The sequence below is a fragment of the Gymnogyps californianus genome, chromosome 2 (genome assembly GCF_018139145.2).
Source record: "Gymnogyps californianus isolate 813 chromosome 2, ASM1813914v2, whole genome shotgun sequence".
In the NCBI taxonomy this organism is placed as follows: domain Eukaryota; kingdom Metazoa; phylum Chordata; class Aves; order Accipitriformes; family Cathartidae; genus Gymnogyps; species Gymnogyps californianus.
In genome coordinates, this window is record NC_059472.1 from 152,056,963 (window position 1) to 152,073,572 (window position 16,610).

General features: G+C 38.3%; 1 protein-coding gene across 2 annotated transcripts in view; it reads right to left on the reverse strand.

The window, feature by feature from the left end:
* ITGB1 (integrin subunit beta 1) overlaps positions 1-16,610 on the reverse strand; it is a 47,411-nt gene that overhangs the window by 7,531 nt on the left and 23,270 nt on the right. For both annotated transcript variants that reach the window (XM_050915726.1, XM_050915725.1), the window contains 11 exons: positions 14,976-15,146; positions 14,424-14,662; positions 11,803-11,958; positions 10,744-10,839; positions 9,729-9,818; positions 8,850-8,990; positions 8,513-8,715; positions 6,278-6,516; positions 4,555-4,777; positions 3,075-3,307; positions 785-951 (listed from right to left, as the gene is read on the reverse strand). In XM_050915726.1, coding sequence (XP_050771683.1) covers positions 785-951; positions 3,075-3,307; positions 4,555-4,777; positions 6,278-6,516; positions 8,513-8,715; positions 8,850-8,990; positions 9,729-9,818; positions 10,744-10,839; positions 11,803-11,958; positions 14,424-14,662; positions 14,976-15,146 — 1,958 coding nt within the window. The remainder of the gene's footprint in view (positions 1-784; positions 952-3,074; positions 3,308-4,554; positions 4,778-6,277; positions 6,517-8,512; positions 8,716-8,849; positions 8,991-9,728; positions 9,819-10,743; positions 10,840-11,802; positions 11,959-14,423; positions 14,663-14,975; positions 15,147-16,610) is intronic.

The following is a 16,610-nucleotide window of genomic DNA, read 5'->3' on the forward strand; positions in this document are numbered from 1 at the left end:
ATATATAAAGAAAAGTGTTAGTAATTTTTTTTCCAGCATAGAATTAATTAATTTTCTTAAATAAAAACAACAGACTTCCTAGGAGATTTTTTTTAAAGTATTTTCTTATCAAGCATACGTGGGTGTTGACTTCTACAGAAGTGTAGTGAAGGGATTTTGACTAGCAGGTTCCTAAGATTCCCCAGAGGCAGCGACCCTACAGCCTGTTTAAGCCTATAGACCATAGGCTTGTTTTTCTGGCATACTTTTCTGTTGACAAGGGGCTGGGAAGATTTCCACAAACCAGTACCAGCCACAATTTTGTGACCAGTTACTGAAATCTCCCAACTAAACCTGTATGAGTGTTTACAAGATCTCTTTCATAAGCGTAAAATTTTCTTCTTCATTTTATACAAAAGTGACTCTCATCTTCTAATAAACATTTTAATGATGTTGTAAAATGTGGTAGAACTGCAAAGCTGAACTATTCTGTCACCATCACATTTTCTCGCTGAAATTTTATTTCAACTGAAGTTACTACTCACTTTTCTAACCCAAGTGGTACTTCTCAAAGAGGGTTGGGTTTTTCCGTTGTGTGGGTTTTTGTTGGGTTTTTTTTGTTTTGTTTTGCGCTAGTGGTAACACATAACATGTTTTAAAGTCAGCTTAAAATAAAGATATTTCTGTTCCTCCATAGGCCAAAAGGCAGGAATACAATCTGAAACATTTAAGGCACGTAAACAAAAATCTTCTATTCTTCCTCAACTACCGTAGCTTTTATACAGATAAAAGCCTCTTGACTTACCGTATCCCACTTGGCGTTCATCTTCTCCTTTTCAAATTTAGCAAATTCTCTTCTGTCATGAATGATCATTAGTAGTTTCCAAATCAATAATAATGCAAGTCCAATAAGAACAATTCCAGCAACCACACCAGCTACAATGGGAATGATGTCAGGGCCGCTGGGGCATTCTAAGGAACAAAGCAAGGGAAGCATGATTTTACAAAATGGTAAAGGTAATGCATATCCAGATGCTTTTAATATTTTATTTTGTACTGAAGCCAGTATTTTGAGTATCAGAGATATGCCAATACTATTTTCCTTTCAAATAATGGAAGTTTTGGAATGTGTACATCCTGTAACATTCCAGCTTATTTTTATCCTTCTAATTTGTGTTTAATCTTAGCAATAGAACAATTCATGTTCCGATGATAAAGCCTACACACTGCTAACCCCTTAAGCTATTCATCTAGAGTATTAGAGTAAAATAACCAGTGATTGTATTTTAAACATGCAAGAGCTCCAAGTCAAAGGTGGTGCTGGAGGAATAAACCAGCTAGAGTACAACTGCAGATTAGCAGAACAGTCCCCACATACTCTATCAACAGCATTACAGAAAAAGGGTGTTCCTCATTTTACCTCAGATGGCTGTTATTGTTAGTAGCTAATATATAGGGATAAATAACAACTTTGCTTCTGAGAGAGATTTATTTTTTTTTTTTAAGGATATTTCCTCATCTTGGGAACTGATCTCTGCTGAAATAAAACTTTTAAAAAAGACACATCTTCTTTGGATAAAAATATCATGTGCTTTCAAAATAAGTGAATTACGTATTTGAAAAGAGTAGTACAGATGCAAAATGATTTAAGGTGACTGACATAGAAATAATAATCCTCCAAAATAAACCCCAACTCTTCTATTAATATAAAATTCTCAATAATCACAAGCTGAACAAGGGCTTTTGCAGAGCTCAATGCACAGACTAAAGGAATCAGAAGCAAATAAATGCAACTCCTGTGTTGTCAATAGGAACACTGCTTCCCCCCAAACTGCAGACACCTAATATCGGTAGCTGCCTCTGCAGGCGTGAGGGAAGTGGGAAGGGACATGACAGGAATTCCTTGGGAACCAGTAAGAAACAAGTGTCTGCTCCACCAAATACAGCTCTACTGAACAGACCTTGTTCCTTCAGCACTTGTATGGCACAAAATTAAGGTGCCTCCTGGTGCATGAAGGCTTGATTCAGCTCTTAACTAAGGCAACAGAAGTTTATCCATGAAGGTCAGACCCCAAAAGTGTAGGGCACGTGTTGACTTGTCCTAAAAAGACAGGGCTCAAGGTTCTCCTCCATAGTTTGGACTACATTTTTAAAACATTCTGAATTGAAGTGGTATTTATTTCTAAGAGCCACTAACCACTGATCTGTATTAAGTGATGATCACCCAAATGATCAATTCCGAAAATTCCTTGAGTAGAATACAGCACTAAACCTTTCAACACAAGTGAAGTGTGTATTTTGTACCGGGCTTATAAAAATCAGGAGACCACACACTGCTAATGAACAAAACCAGAATTTTTGCACTGTTAGATGCAACATCCAGTGATTCAAACTAACAATACTCTTGGTAAATAAATGCTAAATTACTGATTGAGCTATAGAATTTTCTCTTTTTTTGTATCAGAAGATTGAACGAAATCAAGGACAGTTGACTACTGAGGATTAACAAAGCAAAAGGCTTTTCAGATCTATTCTTGAAAGTACCTCAGTTAACTAAAAGCAAAGGCTCCCAGCATGAAATAATTTAAGCAGTTTGCAGCACAGTACACAATTTCGTGTTGTTGGTGTTTTGTGTAAGACTGATCCCATATTATTAAGAAAAGGGAGAGAAAAAAAGCAACAAAACCCCACAGACACCATTGTTTCTAACCTGTAGCACAAGCCCAGTCAAAAAAAATTATCAAAATTTAGATATCTAGGACTTGCTACAGGACAGGTAAAACAAGCCTGCAAAGTACGTCAAGTGGAAACATGAAATACTTTAACAAATATACATATCTGATTGACTTTTTGTTTTTAAAAAACAAAACCTGTTTCTGTCAGCCTAAAGGTTTGAAAAAACTAGATCTAGAGAGACTTATGTTTTTCTAAAGCCACTCAAGTTCCAGACATCCACAACTCTCACTCAGGGAATAGGTACCTATTTCCAAATGCATCTAACTCACGCAAATCAACCAGAGTTACTTTGTAGTACACAACAATTGCATGAATTAACAACAAAGACGAAGGGAGAGTAGGCAACGTTATGTTCATACCTGGAGTCTCTACCACATGGACATTGGCTTCACCATTTGAGTTGACAGAATATGTGAAGTAGAACCAGCAGTCATCAACATCCTTCTCTTTGCAATGAGACAACGGATCAGGCTGTCCGGGCTGTGGCAACTTGTCTCGACTTTCTACCCGTGTCATGTTGAAATGCATACATTCCTGAGAACATGTTTCCTTCTTTTCTCCCTTATCGAAAGCTCTGCATTGAACGCAGTCCCTGTGGAAGTACAAATCAGACGCAATGCTTTTCAATATGTTCACGAAAGATTTCTAGCATTTAATCTAAAGAAACATAAAGGAGAAAATGTGGGGAAAAAACCCCAAGAAAACCAATCCTTTTGCCATAAAGGCCAGGAAAAAAATAAAGCAAGACATGGCTTTTTACCAGCCAGAACATTTATGTACCCTGTGATTAACAAAAGCCCCCTTTAATAAATTGCTCTTTCCCTGGATGACCCACAACCTTCAAAGACAGAAAAAAAATTAAAATTACCTAAATCTCTAAAAGCAAATAAGGCTAAAACTTTTTCAACACCTCCACCTGGAAAATGAATACTCTCAGAGAAGGCAGCGTAGGAACAGAATATTTACAGTGAAACAGTATCTGAGACACAGACAGGTTAGAAAGAACAAACTGAGTGACAAGCTTTACAGTAGGATATCACTCTGAATAACTCATTGAAAAAAGCAGACTGAGCAGGATTTTTATACTAAAAAGACTGCGCTGAGAGAAAAATCTTAAAGTCAGCTGCACAAAGCCAGGAATCAGCCCAGCCACTAATTATAAACTTGATTTCTAAGTTTCCGTGCAGAAAATGCTTAGTTTCTGGAAATCCAGATTTCCAAAGGCAGAGATGCAAATTTCACTGGCCCACACAGATCTAGGTTTAGTTTTTGACTGTCAGGATAGTCTGACTTTTTCAATAGTATTTCAGAATGTAAGTTTTAAGCAAAAAGCTTAGCTGAAGTTTTAATTATTCTGGAAATTGCACAGTATACGTACACCTTTGTTACATTAATTTCAAAAGGTCAAGATGATGGGACTTTGCAGCCTGTCACATTATAGACTTATGTTCCTTCCAGCTCTGCAGAAGGTTGCCTGTCAATAATCATACATGAAACAGGGGAAAGGTGTAACCTGCCCAAGTCAATCTGAATGGTTAAAACTGATTTAACATAATATACACATTTCTATACCTAACAAAAAATGGCAGGGCAAGAATTTAAGAAATAATTAGCCTACCTGGAAGCAATCAAAATACTGTATTAATAATGTTTTGTTTGTAATTAGTGATTCTCACCCAACAACTTTTACTGTCTAAAGGGATGATATGATATGATGTCCCTACATTTCAGGGTAGAGTAGGGCACAGTATCAAAAAGCCTTGTTTTAAAAATTCTGCACACGTAACTATCACAAACTCAAACGCATAGAAGCTGGGACTTGGTTTTCTAGGTACTTACTTGTGCTCTGCACAGACACCGAGGCAAGTCTGACACATTTCACATGTGGGGCCTTGGAATTTGGGATCTGTACAATTACAGGTGCCACATTCGCAGGTTCCTCTTCCATTGCAAATCTGCCCATTAGATGCCATACATGGAAAAGTATCCAAAGAACAATCGCACGCGCTGCCAGTGAAGTTGGGAAAACACTCGCACACTCTGCATTTGCAGATACCGTTTCCTGTGCATTGAAAAGATATTTCAGTGGAATGAAGTCGAATATAAAACATAAAATTTGACAGTAAGAAATAAATGTTCACCATCTCAGGATAGATACAGGGAAAAGAAAACCCTGGTGGGGAGATAATGAAGGCACTAATGAATTAAGAGCTACAAAATATATTTTAGCTCCTTGAAAAACTACTTACAGGCATTTCTCCCCTTTTCCCATTCTCCTATATTTTGATTTCATTTCATAAACAAAATAACAAGACTATGGAAAGCTGATCAAGAACAGTATAATGTGATGGCCATATCTCCTGGGTGGAGAGCATTACAGCACTGCTTCATTTCACAATTTTGTATGTATATAGATGCATTGATCACTCCTGTCTCCGTATCTATCACTATGCAAATTTATAAAGCAAGACCTAAAAAGATGAGGAATACACTAACTTACCAACTTCGCAACACAGAAAAATGAAACACCTTTGGCTCCCTAGAACACCACCATTCAGATGCTGTACTTCTGACCTCACCCACCCAACCAAACTTTATGCTCCTTACACTCCCTACACAGAAAACAAGATACCTGTATCTCCAGAAGGATGATTTGGATGAAATGGAAAGATCTTTGGCTACACACTTCCTTCTCCATTGAGAATAAAGTGTTTAAGTCAATACTTATCTGTCACCATACATTTTGGAACACCACCACCATTGCTCCTATCCTTTGCGGAGCTGGTGAGCAATAGTGTATTCTGAGCAAATCAGACAGATGAGGTATTCTCATAATTCAGTTAAAGCTTAGTGGCTTCTCTGTTTTATTTTTGTAATCACAGTCAAAATTGAGGTAGTAGTTACACTCCTACCAGGTACTTCCATGTGCAAAGCAGCCTAGGGAAGTTACAGGACAAAAATACAAGCAGCAAAATAATTTAGACACTGGCTGCTGGACAATTTTCCAAATTGCTTTTGATTTCGGGAATTAACTGCCATCAGAGTCTTGTTTCAAGCAGTTAAGGTGTTCTTCTGGATCTCACATGTTCTAATCTTCACTTACCTTTCAGAATAGTGATAGCATCTCACTGGTATCTTGTCAAGCACCGAGTCAAGCGCTCACTATTACAAGTAAGCTGAGGTCATTATCTCTTTTTATTGACGCAGTGGTTACACTGAGCCAGTATAACATTATAATCTCAGGCCAGTTGTCTCAGCATTCTCTACTATAATACCTGAGGGTAATTCTGTAATAAACAGCAGAAGTCAAGTTCACTTTACATCCTTCTTGGTGCTGTGATTCAAGGAAGGTGAAATGTGTATTAACACACTATATGTTCATGATCACAGAGAGCTGTTTTATTAACAGACGTTTTCAATCACTAAATCTGTGGATATTCTCATCTCTCTTATCAAGTAGCTATGGTCTTTAAGCTAAGTATCACTACTCTACAGGGTAGTTGACAGACTTGTAAACTGCTGGCCAGTTTTGCCTGCAGAAAACTCTGAAGTAGTTTCTCACCTCCACAAATCAAACCATTTGATCGATCACAGTTGAAGTTATCACATTCACAATATTTGCCAGAATACACTTCATTGGTGTTTTCTCTTTTCTTGCACACACATTGTCCACAAATGCATTCTCCATTGTTACTGCATATTTCTGTACTGTTCTCCCTCCTGCAGTAAGCATCCATATCCTCACTATTTACTTCATCTGTACTACATTCACATAGTCTTCCAATACGTCCTTCATTACATCTGCAAGGTAAAAACATGACTGAAATTTTAAACCTAAAAGTCATACAATAAAAAGACTGCAAAAATCACACAAAGAGCAGGAGTAACAGTGACTATTCTCTCAAGGAATATTCCAAATTAAACTTCAAATGAGGTTTCCAGCTGACACCTACATAGACATTCTTGAAGCTGCTGGAGCGAACTGGACTAAGTTGCTTCTATGCTGATTACTCGTTCCGGGTGAGAAACTATGTGTCACCACCTTCAACTAAATTGCCACATAACCCCTATTAATCCCTCTCTCGTGTGACAGAACAATAATTATTTTTAAGTCAGTTCACTGTAGCTGCTGTCATCTTTCAATGAAAAGATTTCCCGTGAACAGCAATTAGGCAGGGAGTAGCTGATCTTCAGAACTGCTGAGCACCAGCAAATTCAGCCGAGATCTTTGGGGATCAGCACTTCTCATTATCAAGGCTAAAGTATCAATGAACAAACAGAGGTGGTTCTTGTTCCCAGCAGTGATTGACAAACTGTTGTGGGGCGCCAGAGACAAGGTTCAGTCAGGAAACTGCTACTGTTGCAAAAGCAAAAGGCTGTTCTTACCCATGGGTCTGTTCTCCCCCACGTGAAACCATGGGGACACCAGTGACAGTGATACCAAATTTAGGAAGTCTTTCTACGCCAAGATGGGAAACCCTGTTCTCCTTATTTGAAGGGAACATCAAAAACTGACTGCAAATGCAGCAATGGACCATAAATACTGGATACAAAGTGGCTTATTCTTCAGCTTACAGAATACTAAGCAGTTAGGGGGCCATATCTCAGTCTTTCAAACACCCCATTAACTACCAACAACAACTTCACCAGGCAGATGTTAGTCCATCCTACACCAAAAGTCCTCTAAGAGTGAAGTCAGTATCTTTTGCTTTATTTTTAATGTCACATATTAAACCATGAGGAATGAGAATTCTACATTTTATTTCAGTTACAGTTCACTGAGCAAGAACCAGTACTGTTTTCCAAAGTCCTGGATCTTGTTTTCCTGGAGAAGATCTTAATTCCATTCTGCTCTTACCATTCTCGTCTCAAGGGTTTCCAAGCAGAAACAGTTTTCATTTTTGCTCTAGGTTTCTTGGGGGGGGGGGGCGCGCGGGGGAGGGGAGGCTTAAACCTTGACTTATAGGTTGATCTCCAACCAATCTCCACTGAAACTCTAAGATTTTGCTCTGCTTTCACTGTGTATAATTCCAGAAAATCCAGTATCATTTTACTTAATTTTCAAATGCATAATAAGGAATACATGTGTATTCTAATCCCTGTGATTGGCAGTAATGGACATTTCAAAGGCAAAAGTATACAAAAAAATATATTCTGAAAGATTTATAGATATATGCAATTAGAAGAAACATTGTAACAAGACCCCGAAAGGTTCGAAATAAAGCAGGAAGAAGAGACTGGGATGTCATCCAAAATAAAAGGTGGTTCTTTTACGACTTTTTACTCTTTTCTGCTATGAAACAATTGGTGCCAATCTGGGTAGGAGCTCCTACCAAAAAACTAGGAAGCCTTCGAATTTCTTGAAATCAACAGACCTCACGTCAGAAGGATATAATTAGATCAGTATGAATACTTGCAAAAACATCACAAAGTAATACCATTCATTTTGTGCCATAAATCCATAATTTTGCCATATTACATGGACCTCAAAATTAAATAAAGAAACAGAAAAAGCAGTAAGACCTATATCCTTTAAAATACTGACTCAAGGCCAAATTTGAATTCTGACTTGTACAATGCTGCCAATCTAATGATCAATACTATGAATTCCAGCATAGGGATTATTCGCAGAGATCAGGCAGTATGTCAAAATATCATAAAAGAAATAGATCTGTAACAGTAATTCTTGTCCTTTCACTAAAAAAATTAGTAAAACCAAATAAACCCCAATTAAGGAAACAAAGGTCTTGCTCATATTTCTCTTTCGCAAAAATAAACAAAATGTCTATTTATTTACCTGCATGCACCACATTCAAATGTTCCATTTCCTTCGTGGCAAGCTGGACTATTAGGTTCTCCTTCACTTTGACACTGACATTCACAGATGAACTGGAGATTAATTTCCACTTCTTCAGTGAATCCCAGTGGTTTAATTTTAATTGTTTCATTTTGTCCTTTCTTTGGACATTCATTAGCTGTTACATTAATCTCAAATTTAACCTGCATAGAAAAATAAATGGAGTGCCACATTATTAAGAGGAGTTTTGTCTGTACTACTAAAAAAAAAGAATACTGAGTGTTGGACATTTTAAATGAATTTTATATTTAGTAGCAGCACATATACTGTAAGTTACCTCATCTCCGATTGAAATGTTAGAACATTTCCTTCCATCTTCTTGTGTGTCATTCACGCCATTCTTGCAGAAAGACTTATAACTGATTGTCACTCCTTTTGGTAGCTTACTGTTTTCCAGGATAACCTCTGAAGAAAGGGACTAAACCAATAGTTATTAGCTAACTTCGAATTGAGTCGCACAAGCATTTTGCTGAAGAAAAGACATTATACAACTATGCATAGTCTAAGCGCCAATCCCATGGGCACACTGGAATTATGTAAATTCCAACATGCCAAGAAACACCAGCCCAGGGCTGCCCATAGTCACGCCGTGGTGCACCCTTCTCACGGTTGAACCCTGTTAGGCAGGGTCAGGGCAGATCTCTATGGACATTGGAGGCACTTGTTTGCCCCATGTACTCCAAAGGAGAAATGGGGCTCATTTACACAACACAGCTATGAATAAAGTATTTTGGGGCCAAACCCAGGAGTACCCGAGGTTGATGCAGACATTTTCTTTGGGGTCAAGAGGTTGCAAAATGGCCCTTTTCTCTTCCACATAGAAAGAGGGCAAGAACTAAGATGCTGAAGAAACAGTGGGGTTTTTGGTTGTGGGTTTTATTTTTTAGAAGGGAAAACACGGATGATCACTTTTTCTTTCTAGTTTTGTTTTAAGTGGCTTTAAGAGCACATCTTTCTAGTCATCTAACCTCTTACTATCATAGTGTCTATATGTCTAATGTGGTTTTACTGCAATAGTGGTATATTTTAGTTTAGTGTACTAACTTCCTATTTTGTAGAAAAAAAATAAAATCCACCTTGGAGTATCTGCCTGAAAAACTAATAACAGCTTAGAAGCAAGAAAAATAAATACAACCCAAATAAAATCTGAACTTACATTGTATGCATCAATGATCAGCTGAATCACATTGCTGGAGTTTGAAGACAATGTTCCCACTGCTGATTTTGGTATCAGATTTTTCAATTCCTTTCAATATTTACAAAAAAGTAAAAGGCAAATTACAGTCTTACTAACAAACAAAGTATAATTTGTACTATAAATATCTATGTGGTAATATAATGCTTTAGTGGATTAACTAGTCAAGATCAAGTACTTCAAAAAAAAAAAAAGGCTAAAGCGTTGCCAGTGGTCTTCATGATTTTTGAGGTTATACACAGCACTACTAGTACAAACAAATATCCAGCCTTTTCTTTTCCTTTGCATTTTCATGTTAAATCTGGTAATAGAATACTAAGACCTTCTCTTGTACAAGTTGACCACATAAAATGTATCTTCAAGATCTTAAAGAAGCACCACACTTCTAGTGCATTAAAGATAGGCAGATAAAAGATGATTTCCAAAGAAAAAAAACCAACCCCTTACAATTTGAATATAGCTAAAAAAAAAAAAAAAACCTTGTTAGGTTAAAACAAGGAAAAATATGCATCTCCTTTACACAGTCATTTCCTATTTCACAATCACATACAGCAGTTTAGTTAATTTTAAACATCAGGAATATAAACAGACCACAAAGGACAAAACATGCTCTTTCCTAAGTGTGTCTCTTGATTCAGTGTCCACATCCCCCTCAGCTATTTTGCTGTAAAAATGGTCATAAAAAGCAGCACTGCAAATACGTTCTCCACTCCCTCCTACCTATAAAGAGGGGCAAGGAGGAGGGGCACTCTCTCTTTGGAAATCACACATGCACTCAGTATCAATTTGAACAAGTAAAAAAGGCTTAATAATAAAAACGTGAATAGCAAAACATTACTTCCATGATCACTTAACTTCCATACTTACTTTAATTTCGAATCAAGCAATTTTAATCATTTCAGAGCAAATCTGAGTCAGTCCTTGTGTCAGAGGGAAAAAAGTACCGAGACCAGAAATATGTGTTATTTATCTTTACCTTATAAACTGCCTGAAACTCTTCAGTAACAGCAAAGATTGTCTGAATATTGTTCTCACTAAGCTTCTGTACCAGATGAGCAATAGAGGGATAATCCTATAAAAATCAAGCATAAAATGTAATTCAGATTTGGGACACATGCTAGAAAACATCATAAATACAAATCACCTCTAGAAACATACGTAAGACTTCTAACTAGCCAGCTTATGTCACAGTTCTAAACCAAAACAACCTCTGAAAACAAACAGGCATTGAAAATATTCCATAGATGCCCCATGAAGGTAGGTGTGTTTTCCAAAACAACATTATTGTCTTCCCTGCCATTTAAAGTCTCCAGGTTAAATCCCTAATCTCCATGTTCTCAGAAAATTACCTTTGATAGTTTTCCATATGACTTATCTCAGCAAAAACCACTACCTTTTGCACTGTTTCATAAAGAAAAGATGAAATAAAACTGAATTAAATTTAGATTTTTATTGAACAATACTCACTTAACTTTAGGAATATACGAACACATAAAATTTGTAAAGCTTACGGTGTTTACCTCATCCAGTAAATATTTTTCCTTTCACCTTTTGTCTGATCTACCTATCAATAAACCATGAAGTCAATGTTGTTAAGCACACTTTTTTCATAAACTTTGCATCATAAGATTTCAAGCAGTCTTAAAAAACTGACAAGGAGCTCTCTACATTACATTATTCTTTACAGTAGTAAAATACTTCTGAACACAAAGACTAGCAAAATGATAAAATAATGGGACTGAGCCACTAGTTTGCCAGTGGACATGCAGGATTATTAATTATTAAAAAGGTTAAAATCAAACAACACAAATCATAGTGTGAAAGTTGCCATTTCTTGAAATTTTCCAATCAAGACTGGATTAATTCTTGCACATTTGCTTTAGTTAAGCTAAAGTCACTTGATGTAATACAGAGGTAAATGGGTAAAGTTCAAAAGACGTAGAGGTCTGAACCTATACCAGATGACCTAATGAGTTTTTCTGAGCTTAAGCATCACAAAATATTAATTTCCCTAGAAGGTGATGTAAAGACTTACGTAATAGTGGCTCATTGTGTACATATTATTTTCCAGATGACATTTCCCATCATTTGGTAAAACAATTCCACCAAGTTTACCATCTCCTGCAAAGTGAAATCCAGCATCCGTGGAAAACACTAATAGTCTTGTAACATTTCTCCAGCCAATTTGTTCCTTGGGAAACAAACAAATGGATTTTTGGTATTTTGCACCAATTTATTTTATAGCATTGGGGACCAACACTTGAGAGATAAATGCATGAAAAAGTAGACAGGCTTAGGAGAAGCCATGCTGCAAAAGTGTCACCGTGGAAATCATATAATTCACTCAAACCTTAAAAGCACTTGCATTTAATTAAATGTCTGCTCCAAAACATCTGCTGCTGTTTTTTCACCAAAGGCAAGAAACATTCTTTTTGAGATGTACTTTTGTTTGGTCTGTTCAGTTCTCACTAGAGTATCTGAAGAGCGATAGGGTTTTAGAAATTGGGCATGTCAGTCCAGCTCCTTAATGCCAAGTCCACTTCTATGTCACTACCACACACCCTGAGCACAGAGGACAACGTTAGTTTGTAAAGCACTGCTGCACTCTTGAATTAGAAGATTGTGGCTTGCCCGGTGTTAGGCTCTGAAGAATCATCAGGCTTTGCCAATCTAGTCCAGATTCATACCCAGCACAGTGCTTGCCAGAGGACTGCCCTTTTTCACTGTCCCATGAGCATCTTGGCCCACAACTGCAGGGCCTAATTCTGTAACCTACCCTTTCCTATTTTTTTTTTTTAATTCTTCCATTGAGTTGAAGCCATAGTTAATTTGAGGAGAGAAGACCATCTAAAAGTGTCACATAAATACCAGTTACCACTGTATTGGGTTTGTGTAGCAAGGTTTTGGTAGGGGGGGCTGCAGGGGCACCTTCTGAGAAGCTGCTAGAAGCTTCCCCTATGCCCGTTAGAGCCAATGCCAGCCGGCTCCAAGACGGACCCACTGCTGGCCAAGGCCGAGCCCATCAACGACAGTGGTAGCGCCTCTGGGATAACATATTTAAGAAGGGGGAAAGAAGTTGCTGTGCAACAGCAACTGCAGCCGGAGAGCGGAGTGAGAAGATGTGAAACAACTCCGCAGACACCAAGGTCAGTGAAGAAGGAGGGGGAGGAGGTGCTCCAGGCGCCGGAGCAGAGATTCCCCTGCAGCCTGTGGTGAAGACCATGGTGAGGCAGGCTGTCCCCCTGCAGCCCATGGAGGTCCACGGTGGAGCAGCTATCCACCTGCAGCCCATGGAGGACCCCACGCCGGAGCAGGCAGATGCCCAAAGGAGGCTGTGACCCCGTGGGAAGCCTGCACTGGAGCAGGCTCCTGGCAGGACCTGTGGACCCGTGGAGAGAGGAGCCCACGCTGGAGCGGGTTTGCTGGCAGGACTTGTGACCCTGCAGGGGACCCATGCTGGAGCAGTTCGTGAAGAACTGTAGCCCATGGGAAGGACTCACGTTGGAGAAGTTCGTGAAGGACTGTCTCCCGTGGGAGGGACTCCACGCTGGAGCCAGGGAAGAGTGTGAGGAGTCCTCCCCCTGAGGGGGAAGGGGCGGCAGAAACAACGTGTGATGAACTGACCCAAACCCCCATTCCCCATCCCCCTGTGCCGCTCGGGAGGAGGCAGTAAAGAGAATCGGGAGTAAAGTTAAGCCCAGGAAGAAGGGAGGGGTGGGGGGAAATTGTTTTAAGATTTGTTTTTATTTTCTCATTACCCGACTCTGATTTGGTTGGTAATAAATTAAATTAATTTCCCCAAGCCGAGTTTGTTTTACCCGTGACGGTAATTGCTGAATAATCTCTCCCTGTGCTTATCTCAACCCACAAGCCTTTCATTATACTTTCTCTCCCCTGTCCAGCTGAGCAGGGGATTGATACAGCGGCTTTGGTGGGCACCTGGCATCCAGCCACAGTCAACCCACCACAACCATGAAAAATAAAAAACTAACAAAAGACCCCAGAAGGCTTATGATTAACACTGCACTTTTAAAATAAGACACCAGATTGTTTCAGAAAGTCCTGACTCCATTGATCTACAGCAAAAATAACATGGTAACAAAGCAATAAACTTGGATATCATTTTTCTGGGGGTCCAAGTTGTACAGGTGCATAGATTGGTCTGCCAGACTACAGAAACTCCAAAGAAGAATGCAGTGATCTAGATCAGATCTTCAAAAATAAACAAAAATCAGGTTTCCATCTACTTCTCTGAGAAGCTAGTAGAAGTTACAATTCACCAAACTATTCTGAAATAACTACAAGAAGCATATAAAGCCTTGAAATAATTTGAGAATAGTTGCTTACTCAGGATTTCATACACTTTTGAGCAGAATTTGACTCTTCTTTTACAGCAAACTTTAAAAACTTTGTCTTTGAAATGCATCTATCTGCTGTGAACATGACCTCTAATCGGCACTGTCACATTTCCTGGTTTCACTCACTCACTAGAGGCCTCTACAGAAGACAAATGCATGCACCCATGCAGTCTGCACAGTCTGTCTTGTCTTGCTAGCATGAGATGACATGTTCAAACGTCAGCCACCATAAAACAATAAGGCTGTATTCAAACAATTTCATCTAATAGAGCAGTAAAGAAAATGAATACACACTTACCCCACAAACTGCAACCTGCATTATTGCATCAAATCCACCTTCAGGAGAATCTAAATTCCCAGAAATGTGCTGTTTACCTACAAGTTCATTGAATTTATTTCCTTCACTGGTAAGGCTGAGCACATTTTTATAGCTAAATGGACTTGTACAGTTCTGGTCACCTGTACAAGGATTTCTGAGTTTGGCTGGTGTCGTACTTATATATGGCATTACAGTTTTCTCCACAAAAGAGCCAAAGCCTAAGACAGAACAATAAAAACCCTGTAAGTTGAAGAATGGAAGTCTTTTATATTATGACATAGCAGAATGCAAATGCATTATAGCTGAACTGACATCAGAAATAGCTCTCAGACTTGTTTATGTTCCACTTTCTCCAACACCACCAAGTACTCTTATGTTCTTCAACAGGTTCTATGTATTAGAGTATCTCCCATAATACTGCTAATTTTAAAAAAATTACTCTTCATACGTAATCATGTGAAAAACATCAGGAAGGAAACTTGATTTTTTAAATTTTTTTTTTTTTTTTAAGAATAGGCAAATCTTTCTTACCAATTCGAAAGTCTGAAGTTATTTTTTCCATTTCAAACATCAGAGCCGTTCCGAGACTTTTCACATTCTCTAAATCATCTTTCATAGAATAGGAGAGGTCCATAAGATAATAAAGGTCAATGGGGTAGTCTTCAGCTCTCTTAAATTTTAATGAAAATGTTTGGGGTTCCCCTGTTTCAGAGATTAAACAACAAATAGAAACCATTAAAAATTCCACAACTGCACTGGCAAGAAAAACGCCTTTTTAAGGAAAGGCTTTGAAATACTGATGGAGGTTTTGAACTAGAGGTGAGTGATTTTTTTTCTTGTGTTAACTGAAATGCTTAACATCAAATTACGATGCAAAAATTTCATTAAGTATTTCTTTCAAATGTCCTACTTCATATTTCCAAGGTATTTTATCTCCCCATAGAAAATACTAGCCTGGCAAAAATTAAGCCTCTCTTAGTTCCTGCAATTTCAACTCTTCATACTCGCAATAATTTTAACAAGGTTCCTATAAGATCTAATAGCACAAATTTTCAATATCTATTTGCATGCAAGATGACTCCAAAAATTCTCAAGGTTTAGTTTAAAAAAAACCCACATTGTTTAAATAGGTTTATAAAAGAAAAAACAGTTCTGGATGGAATATTTCAAGTTACTTTGCATCAAATACAGGCTCAGAGCACAGAAATGGCAGTCAGATAATGGCAAGTTACTATTTGTTGCAATTGTAAGCCCAGACTCCAAGTTTTGCCAACAGAAACACGTAGTCTCGCTCTGATGTTGAAAGACACTGCAGAAGAATTACTGCCCCCCAGAAAACGGAAAAGTATTCTTTTGCCCATTATATATGAAATAAGGAATAAAGTTTTTTCACCCACCCAGCTTAGTCACTGAAGTTAAATGGTGATATCACTGCTGCTTAAGTCTGCTTAATAATTAGCAAACATTTGCTTAATATGAGCAAAATCAGCAAACTGGGGAAACTATTAGATAGGCAAAGTGAATAGCATATGGATCATGCAGCTATGCGGCATGGTTTTCACCCCCCCCCCCCCCCCCCCCCAAAAAAAGGCAAAAATCCCCAATAACCAAAACCAAAACCTAAAAGCTAAAAGCTTTACATTTTCCTTAGCTACTGTTCAAAATGGCCTGCACAGAAAGCAAGTATCCCCCTCTGCAAGCACACAGTCCCTCATCAGAGAACTTATGACCAAGAGAAGTGCTTATAAACAGAGTAATAATCTTTTGGGTAATTAGGTTCTGGTTGCCCAGGTCCCTCACGTATTCTGACGAACACAATTCTGTGTCAACAGAGGAACAATAATTTGGTTTGAAGCTGAAAGGGTCACATTAGAAATAAATAGGGGCAATAACAAAATTGCGAAATAACTTTCATTCCTTCGTCTCCTCATCATGCTAAGCTTCTTCAGATCATCTTGCATTTATTAAGGCGATCACCACCAAGCAGCTGACCCCAAGTACCAGCTCTTATTCCAGGTAAATACAAGGTACCTGTTGAATGTGTCTGCAGTACCTAGAAACTCTCCTTAAGGACAATCTCCATTACGCTCAAGTACTGTATGAGCTACTAGCCCTGTTTCCCACTGCCATTTGAATTAAATAAAGTTCTCTTTAGCGGCTGGAAAT